This window comes from Uranotaenia lowii, chromosome 3 (genome assembly GCF_029784155.1).
Source record: "Uranotaenia lowii strain MFRU-FL chromosome 3, ASM2978415v1, whole genome shotgun sequence".
Classification (NCBI taxonomy): Eukaryota; Metazoa; Arthropoda; class Insecta; order Diptera; family Culicidae; genus Uranotaenia; species Uranotaenia lowii.
In genome coordinates this window covers 49,560,034-49,584,005 of record NC_073693.1, presented here as the reverse complement: position 1 = coordinate 49,584,005, position 23,972 = coordinate 49,560,034, and the positions used below count along the sequence as shown (strand labels likewise).

The 23,972-nt window shown below is 39.6% G+C and overlaps 1 protein-coding gene across 1 annotated transcript in view; it reads left to right on the top strand.

Annotated features, from left to right (window-relative positions):
* The first annotated feature begins 13,652 nt into the window (after positions 1-13,652).
* The window catches only part of LOC129752166 (chymotrypsin-like elastase family member 1), an 11,100-nt gene continuing 780 nt past the window's right edge, over positions 13,653-23,972 (top strand). Inside the window, exons 1-3 of the mRNA XM_055747957.1 lie at positions 13,653-14,377; positions 14,440-14,670; positions 14,833-14,906. Of these exons, the coding sequence (XP_055603932.1) occupies positions 13,672-14,377; positions 14,440-14,670; positions 14,833-14,906 (1,011 nt within the window). The 5' untranslated portion in view covers positions 13,653-13,671. The remainder of the gene's footprint in view (positions 14,378-14,439; positions 14,671-14,832; positions 14,907-23,972) is intronic.

Below are 23,972 nucleotides of genomic sequence, written 5' to 3'. Positions count from 1 at the left end.
CTCTCAGGGGGTTTGTGCTTTCATCCGAGTACTGCCCTTCTCAGGGGGTTTGTACTTCCCTTAAGCACTGCCCCTCTCAGGGGGTTTGTGCTTTCATTCAAGCACTGCCCCTCTCAGGGGGTTTGTGCTTTCATCCGAGTACTACCCTTCTCAGGGGGTTTGTACTTCCCTTCAGCACTGCCCCTCTCAGGGGGTTTGTGCTTTCATTCAAGCACTGCCCCTCTCAGGGGGTTTGTGCTTTCATCCGAGTACTACCCTTCTCAGGGGGTTTGTACTTCCCTTCAGCACTGCCCCTCTCAGGGGGTTTGTGCTTTCATTCAAGCACTGCCCCTCTCAGGGGGTTTGTGCTTTCATCCGAGTACTGCCCTTCTCAGGGGGTTTGTACTTCCAAATTGAGCATACTTCTGTTCATTTCACATGGGCTGTTAGAACTCTTTGTGTTTTCAACCTGTTGTTTATTTTTCCAAAATACCGAGTACTTTTGCGCGTTTTCGGAACTTGTTTTGCTGATACCATTTAAGCGTTAATCATTCCCTCACACAAAATCCTATGTAACTAACGGACATTTTTGATCGAGCTTACCAAAAAGAACAGCGTTACACTTTTCACCTTCCCAAAGACGCCATTTTCCCTGTTTTGAATTCACTTAATTACCACTAATTTCATGTTTGGGAGCGTAAACTACCTAAAACTGTGCCATTGTCGTGACTGATGGCCTCCAGGCACCGATAAACCATAGTTTTAGACCGTTTTTCTACCTTTTTTATAAATCCTCAAACTTAAGAACGCGCCTGTCGACTATCACCTGATACAATCTTGTACAAACTCATCCTTCCAACCAGCATCGTTTTGCACGAGCCTCTTTTGTTCTCTCTCTCTTTCGCTTGTACGTACTCATATAGCTATTCAGTCAAAGTTATATTTCTATATCCCTCTATTTTCCTCTCATTTTATCGTTTGCATATTTTACACTGATATAAATAATCAAATCGTTGTTATTCAGAATGCAACATATATTTTTGAATCTAATATAATTATTCATTATTCATCTTCACTACACAACAGAATCAAAGGTAAAATGCTTTCCCATCAACGTCGATTCTCTCAGCTGTTCATACGTAACAATGAAAAATATGTAGCAGGCGAACCACTCTCGGTGTTCCAGCTAGGCGAAAGGAAAAGAAAGCAAACGAAAATTGAACGACTTTTGGACGATCGAAATCAAATTGTCCAAAATGCCGCATCGATTCATTCTCACTTGGTCCAGTATTTTTCGAACCTGTATACAAGTGTTCCAGTAGAAGAAAACAACGATTTTGAGTGCAGCCAATCCATACCAGACAACGACGAGGCAAACAACACATGCATGCAACCCATTACCACAAGCGAAATCTACACAGCTATTAGATCCAGCGCGTCGAGAAAATCTCCTGGCCCGGATGGTTTACCCAAGGAATTTTATCTCCGTACATTTGATGTCATTCATCGTGAGCTGAATCTGGTGTTGAATGATGCCCTAACATCGAATTTCCCACCCGACTTTGTCAATGGAATCATCGTGCTGGTGAAGAAGCAGAACTCCGGCGAGTCCGCTGGGTCCTATCGTCCCATCAGTCTACTAAATGTGGACTACAAACTTCTCTCTCGGATCCTTAAAGCGAGGCTTGAAATAATTATCCGAAACAACAATTTGCTGAGCCCCAGTCAAAAATGTTCCAACGGTAACCACAACATCTTCCAAGCAACGCTGGCTATCAAGGATAGAATAGCCCAACTGAACAACAGACGTGTAAAGGGTAAGCTAATTTCATTCGATCTCGATCATGCCTTCGATCGAGTGGAATACACTTTTCTTTTCCGTACATTGCGAAACCTTGGCTTGAATCCCAATCTAATAGAACTATTGTCAAATATCGCAAACAACGCTACTTCCCGGCTACTTGTAAATGGGCACCTATCTTCATCGTTTCCAATTCAGAGATCCGTTCGCCAAGGTGACCCGCTTTCGATGCACCTCTTTGTTTTGTTCCTCCAACCGTTGATGAGTCGTTTAGAACGCATCTGCGAAAAAGATCTACTCGTTGCTTATGCAGATGAAATAAGTGTGATTGTCACTAAAAATGAACAAATATCTGGCATGCATGTTCTTTTTAGAAAATTTGAAAAAGTTTCCGGAGCCCGCTTAAATGAAAACAAAATATCTGCCATCAACGTAGGTCGAATAGATGGAAATCAATTATCAGCACCGTGGCTCAAAACAGACACGACAATTAAAATTCTTGGATTAATATTCACTAATTCAGTTCGAGAAATGATCAAGCTGAATTGGGAAAAGCTCGTAATGAACTTTAGTCGCCAGGTATGGTGTCATTCACTACGAACTCTGAATCTGCATCAAAAAGTGGCACTTCTCAACACATTCATCACGTCTTAAAATTTGGTACGTTTCTTCCACGATATCACCGTATAGCGTTCATATCGCAAAAATAACTTCCACTATGGGAACTTTTCTATGGCGTGGTTATTGCGCCCGAGTGCCAATACATCAACTAGCTCGAAAAATTGATTCCGGGGGGTTAAAACTGCACATCCCTGCGATAAAATGCAAAGCACTTCTAATAAATCGCCACATAACGGAAATCGATAGTATGCCCTATTATAAAAGACTGATTTTTGCCGAAAAGAAACAAGAGTCCCATCGCACCTACCATGCCTGAAACAAATTTTGGATAACTATCCAAACTTTACCGATCAACTCAGAGAATCGATATCTGCTCAAGCTGTGCACAACTATTTCATCTCACAAACTTGCCGCCCGAGAGTTGAAGTAAACCATCCTAATGAGAATTGGAAACGCATATGGGGAAACGTATCATCAAAAAAACTGTCGTCTCACCATCGAAGCCTGCTCTATACGTGGACAAATGGCAAAGTTTCTCATCGTCAAATTCTTCACGCAATGAGGCGCACCGACAGTGATCAGTGTCCGGACTGTGGAGACGTCGAGACTCAAAGGGCACAAATTTTTATCCTGCATACGAGTACGAGACGCTTTTGAAGTGCTCCAGAATCAACTCGCCAGCTCGGTTGGCGTTCGGCCCATTACAACAGTAGAACTTCTGAGACCAAGTTTGGAAACAATGAATAAAAGAAAACGAGCATGTGTGTTAGGTATCCTAGCTCGGTACATAGAATTCATTGATAGCTGTACAGATAGAATCATCGATATAAATGAATTAGAATTTTACTTGAACATGGAATTTTGATATTGTACATACGTTAATTAAAAGCTAGACAATAAATACAAATGACAATAAAAAAAAAAAAAAAAAAAAAAAAACATAAGCCTTCTGACGGTGTACTTTAAATTTAAGAAAAAATGTTTTCCATAGAAATATGTGTAATTTTTATTTTTGTTTTCTTCATCAAATAAATTTTTCAATTTTTCAAAGTCTGATGTCTGTGGTGCGTTCAGTATCCAAGATAATGTGTTGAAAAACTGGGAATATCTTAGTCAAATATTAAGTAATTGACAAGTAAAAATAGAATAGCGATCCGATAAAGTTTAGTTTTTGACTTTTGCCGCCTCAAACCCCATAGTGCGTAGATCAGCTACGGAATGCTAAAAAAATCACTTAGTGTTCAAGAAAGCTAAAGTTAGAAGCTATACGTTTCACATAAGGATTTTTTTTAATTTTCTAAGATCACGACCACAAAACATGTAAGAAAGTGGTGAAAAAAACCGTACTTTCCAATTAATGAATAGTCAAAATTGTTTAAATCATTCCATATAAATTTTTGAAAAGAGGTTTAAAAATTTGACGTAATTTGGCACATTTTTGCATCTCTAAATTTTCAAATGACGAAACACAGAATTTTTGACGAATTTTCAAAGGTAGCTAAATTTTGAACCTTTTGTCAATTTGCAATTTCTCAGTTTTTCAAAGACTAAAACTCACCATTGCGCTGGATTTCTTTACGGTAAAAAAATGACAATTAGCTGGTTAGTGTCATATAGGTAAAATACCTAGATTTCGACAGTTTTAACATGTTTTGTCAGAAAAACCATGTAAATAAATTTATTGACTAAAGTTTTTCATTTCAAATATGATTGCTTATATGAATCCGACTTTTTTTTTCATCCTCTACCTTTTTCATTGATCAAAAGCTTCAATACAACGTTTTTATTATCCTTTCACTAAAACCTCTCGATGATCTAGTTTTCGACATTTTATTTTAGTTTTCGACAAGCATATTTCCACCTCCTTTGTTAGCTCACGAATATGAATATTTGCATATTGGAATCTACTTCACAGCGTTTTTATACCATGGAAACAGTATAAACATATCCAAGAAGATGGGTGTCGAAAAATAGACTAAAGTCTGCTTCATTTAATATTGGAACAAATTCTTTTGCTCATTGTGGCGCTCCTAGTGGACGGATTTGGAAACTTTTTTCACCCACGTGTCGGGAAATTCATTACCTTTCACCATGTATTTATGTCATAACACCAAACGATAGCATTTTGTAAACAACCGCCATGGAAGCCGAACGGAGAGATCAAATTATGCACAGTTTTCTTGAAAATACATTGTTGTCGGCACCGAAGCTAGCTAAACAGCTTAAAATGCCCAGAAATACCGTATGGCGTGTTATCAAGCAGTACAAGGAAACATTGACGACGGCTCGGAAGCCGCATTCGAAGCGTCGGAGTGGAACTGTCGACCGGAAACTGCGTGGGAAAGTCATAAAGGCCGTCAAGAGGAATTCCAATCTTTCAGACCGCGATTTGGCCAATAAGTTCCAGGCCGCTCACAGTACGCTGCGACGAATTCGTCTCCGGGAAGGAATAGGGTCATTCCGAGCCAGCAAACAGCCAAATCGGACGCTGAAGCAGAACAATGTGGCCAGAATCCGTGCTCGAAAGCTGTACGACCAAGTGCTGACCAAGTTCGACGGATGTATTCTGATGGACGATGAGACCTACGTGAAGGCGGACTTTGGGCAAATCCCAGGTCAAAAATTTTATTTGGCGACGGCTCGGGGGGATGTACCTGCAAAATTTAAGTTCGTGTTTGCGGATAAATTCGCCCGCAAGTACATGATTTGGCAGAGGATATGCAGTTGTGGACAGAAAACCAAAGTCTTTCTCACTGACAAGACAATGACATCAGAAGTCTACAAAAAAGAGTGCCTACAGAAACGGATTCTGCCGTTTATTCGTGCCCACGATCGTCCAGTAATGTTTTGGCCGGATCTCGCAAGCTGCCATTACAGCAAAACGGTTATGGAATGGTACGCAACGAACGGGGTCAGCGTAATACCGAAGGACCTCAACCCCCCAAACTGCCCCCAGTTCCGGCCGATAGAGAAATACTGGGCAATCACGAAGCGGAGGCTTAAGGCAAAGGGAAAACTTGTTAGGAACATGACTCAAATGAAGAACTGGTGGAATCAAATCGCCAAAACGGTGGACGAAAAGGGTGTGCGCCGCCTAATGTGCCGTATTACGGGAAAAGTACGAGAATTTCTTCGAAACAGCAATGAATAATTTTTTAAATTTTTTTTTATGAAAGAGTAAAGAAAATGCTACATTTGTATGAAAAACAAATTATGAATTCGTTAATAAATGACTGAACTACACGCAATTGTTTGTGTTCCAATATTAAATGAAGCAGACTTTATTTGGTGAATTTTCAGCGTAAGTTTTTGACAGCTCAAAAAGCAGTTGAAATTTCATCAAATGTTAGCAAATAAATAATAAGAATTACCTAAAACGATGATTTCAGAACCTTATCCATCTATTGATTCCTTTTATGGTGCTTTTAATCGAATAAAAGGGAAGTTTTTCGTGATTCAAAATCATTCTTATTTTGTCGATGGCATTGAATTTCACAACTGATTTAGAATGTTACTTTGAAATTATTGATTTACTACTATTCAACAACTTATTTCGAAGATTTTTTATATTCAACTTAAGTGGGAAAGCAAAAATAGAAAAATATGAACATAGATAGCTTGAGCCACCAAAAAGAAAGATAAGCCTTTCATTAAAAATTTGTCGAAAATTAGCTCCTGTCGAAATCTAGAGTATCTACCCTAGATCCGGATTACTATTTTAAACGCTGAACTTAAATACCTATTTTTGTCTAATTTCGATACCGACGGGTGAGCGAATACAGACAAAAACGCAAGAGTCCGCGTAAATTTTCTGAATTTACTTTTAGTGTGATATTTATCACATTTGTGTAAAGTATTGCAGCGCTATAAATGTAATTAAATCACTAGAATCGGCATTTCGGCAATTTCCTTTCCAGTGAATATAAATTTATAGAGAAAGTCTTGCGTGAATGTCCTCAAAATCTAGTGCAAAGTTTAATTTAAGTGCAAGAAAATCTGAGAAATTGCAAATTGACTGAAAGTTCGAAAAACAGCTTCCTTTAAAAATTCGTCAAAAATACTGTTTCATATTTGCGAAAATGTGCCAAATTACGTAAACGTATAGCTTCTAACATCAGCTTTCTCAAATTCTTAATAAAATTTTTTTGAGCATTCCGTAGCTGATCAACAATCTTTTTTCCGAAGCATTTTTTCGGATTTTTTTCTGAGACTTTTAATTACGGAATACTGAAGTGTTGAAGGTGAGTTACATTACGAAATTTTCAAAACTATAAATTTTGTAAAAATCGGCTGAGAAACAAGAGAGATATATCGGTTTTAAGCGAAGAGTGTCAAATTGACACTCATGGTCTAATTAGGGAGTTTTTTCCTGACCTTTCAGGATGCGTCCATAAAAAAGTAATATCGTAAAATTTCAGGAATTCATTTAGAGTTCCCGAAGATTTTTTGTTTCATTTGGATGCACCCGAATTAAGTTACAACCCGCCTAGGCTTCATTATGCTCATCTTGACCAAAAGAAGACAGTAAACTTTTTCCCTCCGAATAATTGTGAGTCTTTTTTTAATGAGCATTTAATCCTCTGCTGCTGAGAGCGCGGGGAGAAATTATTTCTCTAACGAATGATCACTCTTCTACTGACAGAGCACTGTTGGAGTGTGTTTCTGAAAACACTTAATCAGTGCTACTTTTGGTCAGTGAAATGAATTGCGATCGTTGATTTCTCAGCCAGTTACTGAGAAGCTAATGAAAATTTCTCCTAGCGAGAATGAGATTGAGTGACTGTGTGATTGAAATGCTCTCCAACAAAATGTGGGCTGCTTGATCGTTTTAAGTGTGAGAAAGCATATTTCTCCCAGGCATTTGACAAGGAGATGAGAAAAACAGAGCCTAAATCAAGAGAATCGCAGAAGCCTGAACCCGCCTAATTTCTAATAGGGGAGAAGCGGGCTACATGCGTCTATTTAGCAGAATATTGATTTGAATAAATATTTCATCGAATATGTGTATGAAAACTATATACACGTGATCAGACATCTGTTTTCTATACATAGAAGTAATTTTTATGTTGAAATCTCCTTCAGTTTTTGAGAAATTGATTTTATTGCACCTGTTGTCAAAATTGCCGAATCTAAAACCGTGCGGGCTAAATGCGCCTCTTTATGTTTAAGCCAAAATTTCAGTTTTTTGGCAATATTTCCGTATAATTTCATTGGAAATGCTAGAAACTGATAACTTTCATACTACAAAGCTGAAGTTTCATAAAAATCTATTTCTTTTATTATTTTATCGAATAAAACAAAAGTTAGGGTTGCCATATGATGGAGGCAATTCATCCATAAGAAAAACTTTATCAAATCTGTTTTCATTTCTTCAATTCTCTCTTAAGGTGCTATTTAGAGCTTATATTCAAAGTTTTAATGCTAAAAATCATATATTTATTCTATTTAACCTGTTATTTTAGGATAGCGGCCTTTTACAAACATGATGGGGGCATACAAAAACAATCTCTTATTTTACTTTCCAATCATTATGAAACAATAATAAAAGCTCAAAATTGGTTTTACTTCTAAGGTTCATTTAAATAAGAAACAAAAATCACTCAACTTATGTTTTGAGATTCTTTACATATAATTTTATAAAGTCGAAACATTACATCGAAAGGTATCAAAACCTTGTATGATTTTTTTTTAGTTGGTTTATTGCGAAAATTGCACCTATTTAGACTCCTGCGCAAATGATTTCCACGCAGCAATATTTTCGCACTTACGCACACATAGACACTCGGTGTCAGTTATTCAAATCAGCCGTTGCTCGCCTCTGATTTTGGAATCACATTTCCAAAAGGCATAATAATCGTTGTTGTTTTGAACGAAATTTAAATTATTATGAAATGCCAACGAGTTTAATAACGAAAATTAATCAACCTACATATGAAAAGAAACGAAAAGAAAACAGAATGCATTCTGTACATTCCGGTACCAGAATGTAAGTGGAACAAACAAATCAAGCATTATTCGGGCGTTTTTCGAATTTCTAAAAGTAAGCTAAAAATTAAGAGAAGACATCAGTCCAGTCGCAATTATGTTTATTCAATTTCATCTCAAGATGTAAAGCATGTGTCATTGTCTTTGTATACGTCAGTAATCATATTTTACTGCGCGTAAATTATTTGCACGGGGGTCTAAATAGGTGGAATCAGCGCAGTTTGTTGAAGATGGCAACGGTGCGTATGAATATTGATTTTTTTGGGTAAAAATAATTTATAATAACTAAACTCTGATGTTGGTCCTTTTTTCTTATACTCCCTTTTCAACTTCTACCATATGATTGTTTACAGGAAGAGTGTTTATTGTTTATTGTTTATTGTTTATAAAAAAAACTATCTGACGTAAATGTCTTAATGGTTTACTTAATCTAGGTCTATCTTGACATACATTCAAAATTTTCTTATTAATTAGTTCTTAATTGGTCACTTATGCTGGATTCGATCAAGCGTTTAAAGGTTGCAGTTGAGACATTAAAGTCAAAGAGAGCATAATTGCGTAAGAAGCTTACTTTTGCAGAACGCAGAGGGTCATTGCTACCATAGCGCGTATTTCTTGATTCCAGTGATAGCCAGTCACGATTTCGCAGGGTTCTTTCTGGAGCATAAATATGACAGCGCGAAAGTATCCAAGAGCAATCGATTTCGTTTTTGAGAATTTTCGCCACAAACAGTGATTGGCTAATATCATGGCGATTCGACAGCGTGTGGAGGCCAAGTAAAGCGCAGCGTTGTGCATAAGGTGGCAGATTTCGAGGATTATCCCACGGTAGATCACGCATAACGTACGAATTTTCGTTGAACCGCTTCAAAACGCGCCACCCATGTAGTTTCGAATGGCCACCACACCAGATTTGCAGATTCTAATATTGAACGAACCAGGCAGCAATACAGAGCTCGTAGACAAACAGGATCTGTAAATTCTTTACTCAGACGTATGACAAACCCCAGCATTCGATTGGCCTTTTCAAGTGTAGCACAGTAGTGTTCCTTGAATGTCATATGACTATCCAAAACAACGCCAAGGTCCTTAATTTGATTAACACGATGTAGAAGTTCGCCCTGGATATAATAGTCGTACAAAAATGGAAGTTTCTTGCGTCCAAATGTTATGATACAGCACTTAGAAACGCTTAAGGCCAGTAGGTTGACAGCACACCAGTTCACTACTGTATCGAGGAATTGCTGAAGTATCTGACAATCTGCCAAACTGTTAACGTTCAGAAAAATTTTCAAATCATCCGCGTACATAAGTACTCCGCATCCAAAAAGCAGCATATTAATATCATTGCAGAACAGGGTGAACAATAAAGGGCCCAAATTACTTCCTTGTGGTACTCCTGAAGTCGGAATGAAATCTGAAGATTCAGATGTTCCGATTTTAACAGCAAGACGACGATTTGTTAAATAGCTTCTGATCCACGCACAAAATCTCTCAGATAATCCCAGGCGTTCTAGCTTTAAAAGTAAAATTAAGTGATTAACTGAGTCAAACGCCGCAGTGATGTCCGTGTAAATTGCGTCGACTTGTTTGCCACAATCCATGTTAGATATGCAAAATGATGTGAACACTGCCAGGTTAGATGTTACCGAACGTTTCGGGAAAAAACCGTGTTGATTGTCCGAAATCCAGTTCCTGCAGGCTGCAAACATAACATCGTTGACAATCCTCTCTAGGACCTTCGAGCAGGCAGCTAGTGATGTGACACCACGATAATTGCGAACCTCTTGCTTATCACCCTTTTTGAAGACTGGGCTCATGAAAGATCTTTTCCAGGTGGCAGGGAACCGATGTTGTTGTAAGGACTGATTAAAAATATAAGTCAGGGGCTTAACAAGTATAGTGCAACACTTTTTCAATACGCACGCAGGTATTCCATCCTGCCCGGCTGAGGTAGAGTACTTTAAGTTTTTGATAGCCTCGAAAACCATATCCTCTCTAACAGCAAACACGTCGAGATTCAGCACATCGGTGGGCAATCGTGTCACGGCTGCGCTAATTTGTTCTTCTGTTGGCGATTGACTTGAAAATATACTGGAGAAATGCTTTGCAAAAAGGTTACATTTGTCAGCAGATGATTTTGCAATTCTGTTATCTAAATGTACCTCCGCAGGTAGGCCAGATTCCTTCCTTTTGGATTTAACAAAATTCCAAAACTTTTTAGGGTTCCGACGAAGCTCACTTTGAGTCCGATTCACATAACGGCGATAGCATAATCGATTGTAGATTCGATATTTTCTGGTAGCATCATTAAGTTTAGATTTCATGAATGGGCATCTAGAATTAGTAAATGCTCGAAGCAATTTCGAGCGCAGCTGTTTCAGTCGTTTTAAGCGAGAATTAGTCCAAGGAGGTCTAAGCGGAGGTCGAACCATGGGCACAGATTTGTCAAAAACGTCGTCCATAATTGCGCAGAATGAACTAACAGCTACGTCTACACTTGTATATCTTTGGAGATTTGTCCAATCCACTTCAGATAGACACAGGTTCATGAGATCGAAATCAGCACGACGGAAGTCGCGTGCAGATGGGTCGAAAGCCTCAACAAAAGCGACCGGACTCGGGAATGCAATGTTGAACTCAAGCGCAGGATGGTATACGTCTATAAGTACCACGGTATAACTTGCTTCAATTACGGGGCTGTTCAAGATTGAGTCATCCGTAAAAACCAAATCCAACGTCCGATTTTGAAAATTTTTTACGCCGTTTCTTTGATGAAGTCCGTTCAATACAGTTCCGTCCAAAAAAGTAGCACTCGCCATATTTAGTACTGAAGCAGAATCGACCACCAAGTTGTTGCTACCGCTAGGAACCCACGATAACTGTGATTGATTAAAATCACCGAGCAAAATAATACCGGACAATGGCTGTTTCAATCTTGCTTCTGATAATGTCTCAACATGCAACTCTAATACTGAGGTATCCTGACTTCTTTCAGGAGGGATGTACGATAAACCGATCAAAAGTGAACTTTGCTCATAGGACACTTTTACCCACAAATTTTCAATGCTACCGGAATTACAAATTGTGAATATCGATGAGCTAAACTTACGTGCAACGGCTATTAGCACTCCTCCACCCCGACTACGACAGCTGTTAGAGCCATTCCTGTCGCATCGAAACACGTTGTAATCCGGGCTGAATAGTTGGCTGGATGGTACTGTTGCATCAAGCCAGGTTTCGGTGAAAGCGTAGATGTCGTAATCGAGCTCTGATGTGGAAACGAAACATTCCGAAATTTTCGATTTCAAGCCACGAACGTTCTGGTAGTATATGCGTACACCGTCAGCAAAGTTTCCATCATCAGGGCGGACTCTGCAAGGCGAGGAGCGATCACTAAACGCATCAGAATTTAAAAATTGGTACTTGCCTGAGAGCACCGGCTGGAGAGCCCCGTTGCCTTCTTCGAACACAGGGCCGGGACGACTGTTGACGCTGGCTGGAAACTGCGCGACTGTGACGAAGGGCTCGGGGGCTTCCAATGTGCTAATTTCGGTGCGTCCCGGGATTCCAACAGGCAAATGATTAGCGACAGCTTCGATTGAGCGATAATCACATAATGCATTTCCGTTTCCATTCAGTCGACAGTTCACAGAAAAACTGACGATATCGTTAGCAGCAGGCTGTAGCTTTAAGCTTGAATCCGTGTTCATCCGTGCATCGTGCTGGCCAAAATAAATCTGACTCGATGCACATGGTGCGGGGCTAGAAGGCAGAGCTGTGTGACTAGATGAAAAGCACGAAACTGAAGGATACTTGCCATGAAATGGCAATTGGAAGCCTCCCCCAGAACCACCTGACCGATAAACGGGACGACTTGAAGCTGGAACAGTCGGTCGTTGGTGGTCCGGGAAAAGAACTTCCAAATTGCTTTGATTGGTGCGTCCCGACTTCCGGTTGAGGTTCGCAGGAAAATGGTCAATATCAGGGGCAACGTTCGCTACAGACTCTAGTTCAGAGTTAACATCCGTGGAAATTTGTTCATCGTGACGGCCAAAATAAAACTGATTCGATGGGAGGCTAGAAGGCAGAGGTGCGTGACTTCGAGAAAAGCTTATGTTTGAGGAATACTTGCCACTGCATGGCAATTGGAAGCCTCCCTCTGGACCACCTGACCGATAAACGGGACGACTTGAAACAGGAACGTACGGTCGTTGGTGGCCAGAGAAGAGAACTTCCGAACTGGCATGATTGGTGCGTCCCGGTGTCAAGCTGAGATAAACTGGCGACTGAGATAAACTGACTGTTATGGTATTAGTGAGTGCGAGATTTTTATCTATCAAATCAGATTCTCGCAGAAGTCTAAAAATTCAAGCATTTGACAATATTCATGAAATTCTTTCTTGCCTTATGTTCAAAGCGTATTATCCTCAAAATGCATTGATTCGATATTTCGTCAAACCTATTTCGTCAAACGGCCGTAGGCGCATTAAACCCGATAGACCCATTTAGGAAGCCTTTCCTCTAGTGTCATAATGACACTCAAGAGAGGATGAGGGTTAATAACTTTCCTGTCGTAACTCGTATCGTCTTACGGTCTGCAAATGAAATGTTTGTTAATGTTTATCACCGTAAATTTATTTTATGAAATTATTTTATCGGCTATATCGGTGAAATTTTTATATTCTTTGAGAAAGCATATTTAAGCATTGTAAAAATTATAGAAGGATAGAGGATTAGAATAAGGTGAAAGATGTTGAAAATGAGCGGAATGGTAATTTTAATTTGAAAAACTTTTCATCACATCGGTGTACATTAGAGCTAAAAAAAATGGATTCCACTACATACAAACTTAAGATTCGTAGAATGACCTTTTAAAGTTAACCAAACGAGCTGAAATTTGGCATGAGACCTTCTGGCAAGCCACAAAACCATGGGGCTGAAAGTTTTGGTAACGAAAGATACCCCTATTTTTGGACCACCCTAACCTACTTACTAGTGTACAACTAGCATGTAATTTTCCCGACAATGAAACGCACTCGTTATGGCGATATAAAATTTCCACCTCGTATATACTTCATGAACGAAAAATTTCTAGCTTTGAGCATGTTCTTAGCCAAGTAAACGTAATAACATCAGTAATATTGTGAATGTACAGATTTATTTATTCTTTATTTACGATTTATTCATATATGCTTATTTAGATCTTCCGAACAGAGCTGATCGCTTCTGCTTACTCTACAGCAGAAATCAGTAGTGTCACGTCACTTGCACAGGAAATCTCGATGTTGATTGTTGTCGTTTTGATTGCGCTGACTCGATGTGGTGGGTTGCAGATTGCGCAAGCTGCGAACGATGACGATGATGAGTTCATGGCCAACAACGCTCTGTATCGGTGCGGCATCCAGAAACGTTTCGGAGAACAGCTGATCCAGCAGGGATGGACGGCCGAAATGGGACAGTGGCCCTGGCATGTGGCCTTGTATCACCAGGAAAAAGGTAAATGGGCTTACAAATGTGGCGGCACTCTGATCGATCAACGCCATGTCCTGACTTCGGCTCACTGCGCGGTGCAACGCAATGGGAGGGCGTTGAGTGAAACCAAAATCCGGGTGGAGCTGGGAAAGCACGATCTGTACGAAAATATGGGTCAGGAGGTGCAAGTGAGGAATGTAAGCGAAGTTCTGGTGCATCCGGAGTTCAGTTTGAATCGTAACGATATCGCTATGCTGGTTTTAAATCGAAATGTACGTTATTCGGATTCTGTGGCTCCCATCTGTTTGGAAGATGCAAGGAAAGGTCTGCTGGCAAATTTGGAAGGGGAACGTGGCTGGGTAGCTGGATGGGGTATCACCGAAAATGAAACACTCTCAACGAAGCTGAAAACGGTAGAAATGCCGGTAGTCAGCAGTGCCTTGTGCTCTCAAAGCGATCCGGTTCTCTTCGGGAGATTTATTTTTCCGGGATCATACTGTGCCAGTGATCGAAATGGTTCGTGTATTATTTTAAACTTAATTTTAAATTTTTTAAACAAGATTATTTTGACCGATTAGGATCAACGGTTTGCCTGGGGGATAGTGGCGGGGGGATGTACTTCAGTGCCGGGGATCACTTTGAGTTGCGAGGAATCGTTTCGTTTGCGGCCAAAACGAGAGACGGGAAATGTTTGCCGGAAAAATTTGTAGTTTTCACCAATGTTGCCTATTATTATGGTTGGATCAGCAGGAGCACTTTCGCGGAAATCGAAGAGTATGACAACCTGCAGCGGAGGGTCAGTGAACGAAGTGAGTGTTTTCATTCAAAATTATTTCTGTTGATGTTTGTGGCACCTAAATTTGACATTCGGATCAGAAGCATCTGGCCCTGACTTTTAATTCTGAGTCAGAGTTTGTTTAATCTTAATTTAAAAATAAAATAAATGCTAAATGGTTTCCGTTTTTTTACAGAATGTTCAGAATACGCCAAACTGGCGAGGAAACGTAAGAATGGAGTTTGCTACAACTCTCGATCTCCTCACACGGTAAGTTGGTTCCTTTTTTTTGTAGGCTTAATCGAGCTAGAATAATTAAATAAACAAACAAAATGCTCTTCAAAAAAAAAAAGATCAAAATGTTTATACGAGCTCTTTCTAAAAAAAAAGTAAGAAAAAAACCATGGAAAACTCGAGTAAATTTTGTCCACAATGGTACTTAAGGTCACAATTCAAGATGTGAAAAAAATTTTACAATATCTATTTTTCTGAAATTCACGCCTGGTTTAGGAACAAGGCGTAAGGCTCTGAATTCTCTAATATCTGTTGAAATCTACATTAATTTACGATTTTTTACCTTTTTTTCAAAAACCTTATAGTTACAATTAAAAACAGATGTCTCCTTTCTTTCGTAAACACTTCTTATGACGTAAAATTTTGTTGTTCAGCAATATTATAGAGATGACCCATTCCAGCGTGACATCACAACGTTTGCAAATCAATTTTTTAATATAGTGTATGTAAATTTTACAGTTCATAGCGCAAATTAAAACAAATTATGCCTCTAAATACACAATTTAAATCACTGCAATTTGAAATTAAAAGTTTTTTTATTGAACGAATAGTTATCAAGATATAAGCAAAAGATATTGTGACGTAAAAACGTCACTTTTCTGATTGATTTACAAAACCGTATTTAATGCTCTTCGATCAAATTTTATGAAAATATCAGATAAGTATCAATTCATTATAACCGGCAAATCTTTGCATTTGATTTTTTTCAAATTTTGATTTTGATTTTAATTAGAGCTATTTAGTTTCGTGACGTCACAACGCGTCATTATTTTTAAATACGATTTTGCAAAGCGTTGTGACGTCACGGAATTTTATAATCAGCTACATAAAATAAATCAATATATAATACTAAAAATAATGCTTAATTTTCTTAAAAAGGTAAGAAACTCAACAAATAATGTGATTTGGTGATGAAATGGATCCATTCATTCGAAGAAAAATTAAGTGCATTGAATCTCAAAAGACCATATAAGCAGATAAGGTTTGCAACACTGCGCACATCAGTTTTATTCGAAATTCATTTATTTGTGCCATCACGAGAATATTATTAAAAAAAATGAACTAATACTTGGAAAAACTTATTCGTAAAGCGTTGAAATGTGTTTCTTAAATATTTAATTTCAAAGGAAAGGAAAAATAAATGTAATTTCAGAAGGCTTCGATCTATTAAAAGGTAGTTAATAGACACTAGAGTGCCCAAATCAGCCAACTTATGAAAAACTAATAAGTTGCAAGCTAAACTTTATCCTAGGCCTAGCAGAAAGTCCAATTCTAAATTTGGGGTATCGGACCACGAAAGGCGCAATGAGCTTGAAATGTATGCAATTATGAGAAATTTTGTTTAGAAGGAACATGAAAAACCAGTTTTGCACCAAGATATTGAGTCACAAAAATTAGATTCTGGAGGGTCAATCACGAAAAGAAACATGAATGATCGTTAATCGACGCTTATATACCTCTTTTTGAAACTTAATAACTGATTTTTCATAACTTAAATCGAGATGCGTTCTTTAAATGAAATACTGGCCTAAATAAATAAAGCTTCAAAATCCTCAAACTATAAGAAAAATCGGTTGATAAAGACCAAAATTATTGGTGAAAACTGGATATTTTGCTCATACCGAACAAAATCCAAATAATTTCATACAAACATCAGATTTGTTGCTCGACCGTAGTACCTTTCCCTGGTATAATCTGGCCCAAATTTTGCATAGAACCTTTTACTAATACATATTTTTATTTGTATAATTTTGTAATTCAGTTCAAAGTCTCTTTTGAGAGATGTTATATGAACATTTGGTTTTTCTAGTAACATTCTTTGAGGTGGAAATTTCAATAAACGACAGTTTTTTAGAATAATTTTAATAAAAATTTATTTACCATGAAAGTTATATGAATTTGTTTGATATAAAAAGTTAATCTATAAAATTTATCATGTTCAAAGATTTCATGGAACTTATTTGGTTGGAACATAATGCCAGGAAGCAATAGAACTTCTAGCGGAGTTTTTCATTCTAATATAGATATATGAAGAACCTTATCTTTTTGCCAGATTTTTTTTTCAAAATCATAAATAGCTACCTGCTTTAAAATTCACCAAATTCTTTAAAAAAGTTATAAGGATTTCATTTTTTTTTTTGATAGTGTGTTTATTTTCGAATCAAGTGTTCCTCAAGCGCGATTTTATATGTTTTTATTAGAGATGTTTAAAAACAATTACATACGTTAATGCAAAAAAAATTCCTTGTTTAGTTAAAAATTTGATAATTGAATTCGTTTATTGAAGTCCAATGTATGTTATACTTGTATTGCAGAAATATCATAATAGTGGTGAACTATAAAGTCTTGAACGTTTTCGAAAAAAAGTAATCAATTTTTGTGACGTCACAACGCATTTTTTACCCGGGTGTAACTCACAACCTTCTGAACTGACATTCATTGTGGAAATTGCATTGAATTCCTCTCAAAAAAGTTTGACCCACACTCTAATTCTCCTTGACTCAGATTTAAAGGAAAACAATTCAGAATGCGCCAAAACAGGGAAAACTCATATTTTGATTATATTGTGCCGTCAAAAATGTGTAGTAGAGGCTTTCGCGAATTCTGAGTTGTTTTCATGCAGGCACTCAAAAAGACCGTTTGAACGCGCTGAACGAAAATAACTCATAATTTTCATGATTTTTAGGGCAGAATTAAATTGAATTTAGAGTTTCAACATGAAATGAATATTTATTTTTCATAATTGCTACAGGATAGGCAAGGCCTAATTTATTGTATTTTACAAAAAAAAATCGAAAACTTTTTACTTTTTATTTTATCTTGTTTGAACTATGTTCATTAAATTAAATTGTTGACCAGTTGAAATCATTTCAGCTGGCAGTTCAATCAGTTTCTTGTTATAACTAGTTGTTCTCTCCCGGCGGATCCACCGCTCCCGGAAGATCGATCTGGTTTTCAAGCGTCTTTTCAGACACGATCTTGATGCATCTTCGGGTTAAGATATTTTTTCCCTTTGCCGATGCCATGTTGACCGGCCGGGAAATTCGTTCTCTCGGCAGTTCCAATTTGGTAGGCTGGGTCTTGGAGATACTCCCGTCAACCAGGAACAACTCGGGGCTTCGGCGGGAAAAAAAACTGGAAAGGAAAAATAAGATTAGGCATTGCTGGAAATAAATTTTCAAATCTTACCCGGCGAAAACTTGCGCCACATCCGATAGAAACCAACAAAACAGATTAATACAAACAAAACGAATTTCAAAATTTTACCCGTCGCGTCGCCTCCCGAACACTTTTTAAAACGCTCTGAGTTGTATCCAACTATTTTGCCCGCAAAAGTGTGCGTCTTCACTAAGTTCCATGTTTCAAAACTCACTAGATGAAAACAACTCAGAATTTTGATTGATTATAATTGAAATGTTTTCATCTTCATACATGGTGCGACTGCTGAACCAAAACAAATCAGTCTCTGAATAATTTAAAATTACCCTGTGCTCAATTTTCGATTAATGTTCCGAAAATAGCTAGAATTTTTTTACTTCGAGTGCTGTGATACGCACGTGGTTTCAGTTGAACATTTGTCGAACATCAACACTAACTAGATACAAAAATATATCCTACCATGCCTCATCGGGAGCTATCGTTGCGTTTTGTCACGTGGCCAATCAAAGGTGATCGACATGCTTGATGATACATTTTATGCGACGCCCACTCAATCATCAACAAACATCTATCCTCACATCATTCTGTACAACGATTGTTACTGATAGACGATCATGAATGTATCAGAATAAAAATCTGAAGAAATGACAGGACCATATGCTTCCAAAACCCGTTGCACGGGCAGTTCATTGTGATTACCTAGTAATGATTTGTACCTTCTTTTTTTTAGTTGGTAACCACAGGTGGTGAATCCCGGTTTACGGATTATATTTCAAGGCACGACGAGCCACTGCGTTCCCCCAGTTTGCTACTCTGGGTCCATGGGTACAATGGGAAGACTCATGATATACTCCGTGTATACCCCCTACTCCCTAAACTCCACCTGGGGCCGCAGACCTGGTTCCCACCTCGAACTGTTTAGTACACTATGCTTCAATAGTGGGAGGTCTATTCGCGCTAATGCGCTCCAAGGCCTAAACCTCTCGTCTTTACGACTCGACGCCTGGACTCTCCTCTAACGACTTGAGAACCGGCATCTCCTCGCAATGACTCGAGATTCCCACACAAACCTCTCCTCTTCGCGACTTGAGGCCTGATCTCTCCTCTAACGACTTGAAATCCGACTCCTCCTCGCATCGACTCGAGGTTTACCTCTCCTCTGCACGATTCAAGGCTCGATCTCTCCTCTAAAGACTTGAAATCTGACCTCTTCTCGTAATGACTCGAGGTGACCACTTGTACCCCTCCTCTTGTTGGTAAGGGGCCTGATCCCTCCTCTTACGACTCGGGACCCATGGACCTCTTATCATAAAGACTCGGGGTTGACCACACAAACCTCTCCGCCTGAAGGTTTGAGGCCTGACCTCTCCTCTAATGAATCGAAGCCCGACCTCTTATCTTCAGGGTTCGAAGTTTGCCACCTTGCCCGTCGTGTGCCAGATCGAGAGCAGCTTATCCTAGACTCGCGCCTGTCACGGCACACGCGCGGGACTTAACGCAACGACTCGGATGATTCCCGACGAAGACGTCATCCTACTCCGACTCGAATGGCTCACCCGGCGTCGAGAGCCACTCTTCCCGTGGGTATTCTCCGAACGTCGATTTCCACTGCAAAGAAGGTCAAGTCTTATCCCCGCAGCTTCTGTCGTTGAGAACCGCTCTACTCGGATACTCCCCGAAGGTGGAGCATCCTACGCACGAACGCGGCGCACCCACGGCATCCGCTTCGCAGAAGGTATTGTCTAATCTTTGTAACTTCAAACCGTGGGGTCGGACGCACTCTACTCGACAGCCCCCCGTCGATGGGGTCAGTCTACTCCGACCGTTGTCCGGTCTTCTTTATCCCCCTTGGCTGGCAACCCTAGGATTTTTGGCCCGCGGATTTTCCTGCCCGTTGTGTGCCAGATCGAAAGCAGCTTATCCTAGACTCGCGCCTGTCACGGCACACATTCGGGACTTGGAACGCTACGACTCGGATGTTTCCCGACGGCGACGACATCCTACACCGACTCGAGAGGCTCGCCCGGCGTCGAGAGCCTCTCTACCCGTGGGTATCACCCGACAGTGGTTAACCCTCTTCCCTCGAGATCCGCTACGAGGAAGGTATAGTCTTATCCCCGCAGTTTCCCTCTTAGGAAGCGGCACTACTCGGATACCCCCCGACATTGGAGTATCCTACACACGTTCGCGGCGCACCCCTGACCTCCGCTACGCAGAAGATGTTGCCTTATCTCTGTAGCTTCGATCAAGGGATCGGACGCCCACTACTCAGATGCTCCCCGCCGATGGTGTCATCCTACACCGTTCGCGGACTGCCGTTGGTTCCAGCTCCTCTGCAGGGCAGTCATGATCCGGGTGAATCCATCGCAGACCGCATGCCAAGTGTTGGAATCCGCACACATCCTTTGTACAACGTTATCTGCTGTCGCGTCAGGCCCACAGGCGGCAAATGTGGAAGTACGTACCGCCGCAAACCTCGGACAGACAAACACCACATGCTCAGGTGTTTCCTCTTCTCCACCACAATCTGGGCAGTATGGCGAAGCCACATGTCCAAACCGGTAGTGGTACTTCATGAAGCATCCATGACCAGTCAGGAATTGCGTCATATAGAAGTCCACTTCACCGTGCTTTTTACCATCATTTTGCAATAATTTATTATGATATAGCTAGATTTTTGACAAAGTTATGTTTCAAATAAGGAATACAAACCCTTTTCCTTATAGCCATCAACCCCCTTTTCCAGACCATTCCCAACAATATCTCAACCTTCATTAACGCTGACGATAACCTCCTCATTTCCTCCTCGCCTGTTGCTACCGTGGCGCGCCGATGGCTGCAAGTTGCAGTCCAACTGGTTGTAAAATGGGCTCCCACAGTTGGCTTTCAGTTTTCCCCTGATAAGTCAAGCCTTTTACATCTTGGCCCCAATCGGAAAAAAAACTCCAAAATCTACTCCCTCTGGTCATGCTCAACAAGGCTATTCCCCTTGCCCACTCTACTCGATGACCGACTCAACTTTAAGTGCCATCTGAACCAAGTTCGAAAAAATGCCAACAACAAAATCAGCATCCTGCGAATACTCATCAACAAGACCAGGCTCGCCCACCGCGAATCGCTTTTCCGTTTCTTGCATGAATGGCTGATACCATCCATACTTTACGGCATTGGATTTGTAAGCAAGACATCCGAAGTAATGCTAACTAAATTAAATAGAGCCCTGTGCAACTCTATTCCGTCCTCCGGAAATCACCCACCGACCGAGCAACGCTACTTAATCTATTATGCGGCTTAACCGTTAAGTTGCTGCCGACTGACTGGCTGACTGACTGAGGGCTGAGTCGGCTTGACAGCCTCTCTAAAGGGTTGAGTAATCGTGCAGACTCACGTGTGTATTAGTGCCCCACACATCTCCCTTTCTCTCGGAAGAAAACGAAAACGAAAAAATGAAAAAAAAACCATTATTCTCTACTTACGAAGTTTAGCATCGAATGAAAAACGCGAATGATTCTTTCGAGACAATACTCTGGAGTTTTTTTTAAGTGTTTGTGATGCAATTATTGATACTGGCGCTCTGAGTTTGACTTCAAATCATCACTCCCTACATCTACTAATGCTTGGGATGTCACCTTTCATTATGGAACCATTAAGAGCTCATCAGATCATGATCCAGATTGTGAGAATGCCAAAATTCCAACCAACATATTTCCTTGCTCTATTCGCGGGACACGGGAATAAGAATTCATGAAAATGTTCTCCCCGAATAAGATATCATTTAGTTTATTATCATAAATTCGAATCTTCGAATTGTGTACCTGGAAACGGATTTACTGCTTCAAACCGAGAAACAACAATATTCCTATTAGATTTTCAACTGGTTGCGCAACAAAACACCCTGGCATCAGTTTTGTCGTGCTTTCCAAAGCGCTAAGTATGTCAGGTCTGCGCATTTCCCAGGGTGAGAAGATGAGAGCAGTTATGTCGCGTGCACAGGAAGCAAACAAACGCGATGCTTGTCGCCTCAGTATAACAGCACGTGGTGCGTTTGTTGGTCGTTTCGCATAACCGACACATAGAAACAATGTAATTCGTCCTGTTGCTCTTGTTTTCTCTCGTTTGTCTCAAGCTATGTATGATGCATGTTCCCTCTCACATGACATGCCCGCATGCATAAGCGATTAATCGCATTTCTTGAGATATGTACATTCACAACCACCACCAACAGAAGCAAACGAAAGTGCTCTCTCTACGAGGACGCTTCCCTTCCCGTCCAGACGAGAGGGGCAGTTTGAATGGATGTGTGTAGAATACTATCTAGCGAGACATTCCGTATACAATACCAATGTTCGGGAACTCCTGTAAGCCAGTGATGTCAAACTTTATAAATGCATCGCTCATTGAAATCTATAACTTCATATCAGCTTGCATCCAGCAGCATTCAAAATGCAAAATGGCTTAAAACAGCATTGCGAAATCATACTAGTTTGTTCGCATAAATTAAACATAAACACCTGCTCTTCGCACTTGTACAACAATTCCTTTCCCAGGTTTTCCAATTAGAAAGCCTTAACTTAAAAAACAGCTGGCATTTATGTGTGTCAACCTTGTCGTTATTTGAGCAATTGATGGCAAAAAGTAAGCAAACTAAAATGAGGTAAAATACCGTCAACAGTCAGGGCATTCTATAGAAAGCGTTTTAGTACTACTCTTTAACTGTTGGCAAACAAGATACCCTTCTTCATAACAACAGAGAGAAAATATTCTCTCTTCGTTTTCTTCTCTGCACGTCAAGCTGGTGGAATTGGGATTGGGCCTGCTAAAAAGAATAAAGCTTGCTCTTTACTCTTACACAGATTTCCATAAGAATGACAGCTAATCGGAGTGAAATTGGAGTGAAGGATATTGCTTTCTCTGTTTAACACACGAGAAATCGTATACCGGGATTGCGAGCGCGCCCATCGCCCATACATATTTTTGTAAGACGATTACATAATTACACCCATACCAGCAAACAACAACCAGAGTCTGAGTAGGCAATGCGTCAGGCTTGCCAGATATTTTAATAATAAATAACTTTCCGAACAATTTAGCTTATGCTTGTGAGCAATCAGCAGGCACATTGATTCTTTTATCAACTTATAACTTATATTTTTATACCGCCGTAAATTTCCAATTTGCATTCCATCCATAATGAGTCAATCTCTGTTGTCAACTTATCAGCACTAAACTCGTTTATATAAATCTGTTCCTAAAAATCATGCTCAAGATAGTCTTCTCCGCTCATCTTCTACGCTCGACATATTTGATATAAACACTTACATAAAAGTAATGCACTTACTAGAAAATATAGAGTATCAATTCTATAAAATCTCGTTAGCTCTTTTTTTAATGCTTTTATTCTTGTTTAATTGTTGACTTCAAATTCAGCGTATATTTTATTTTTAGTAATTTTTATTCAATCATTTCACATAACTATTCAACGAGATTGTATATTGAATGTTATATTTCTGAAATTTAGTTGATTCTAAACATGAACGTATTTCTTCTTTTTTTTTATGTGTTTGTTATTGGAGATTAAGCTTATGAATGCTCAACTGATCAGTTTATATCTTGGGTGTCTCATCCTGGTGAAGAACATTGCTCCCAGCAGGGGGCGGTAAGCGACTCTTGTGTGCCTTACACATAACCACAAAATGATTGTCTATTCCTCGCCGTTCACAATTTCTATCTATTCGATTTTCCTTTCCATGATTGCCAAAGTTTCTTTCGTTGTTCCATTTTTGCATACTCTATGCGTTATCAGCCATTATACATTATTTCTTTCACTTGGCTATGTACTACTCGTTGAGCCCTGGAATTCAGCAAACAATTATTCCTCAGCTT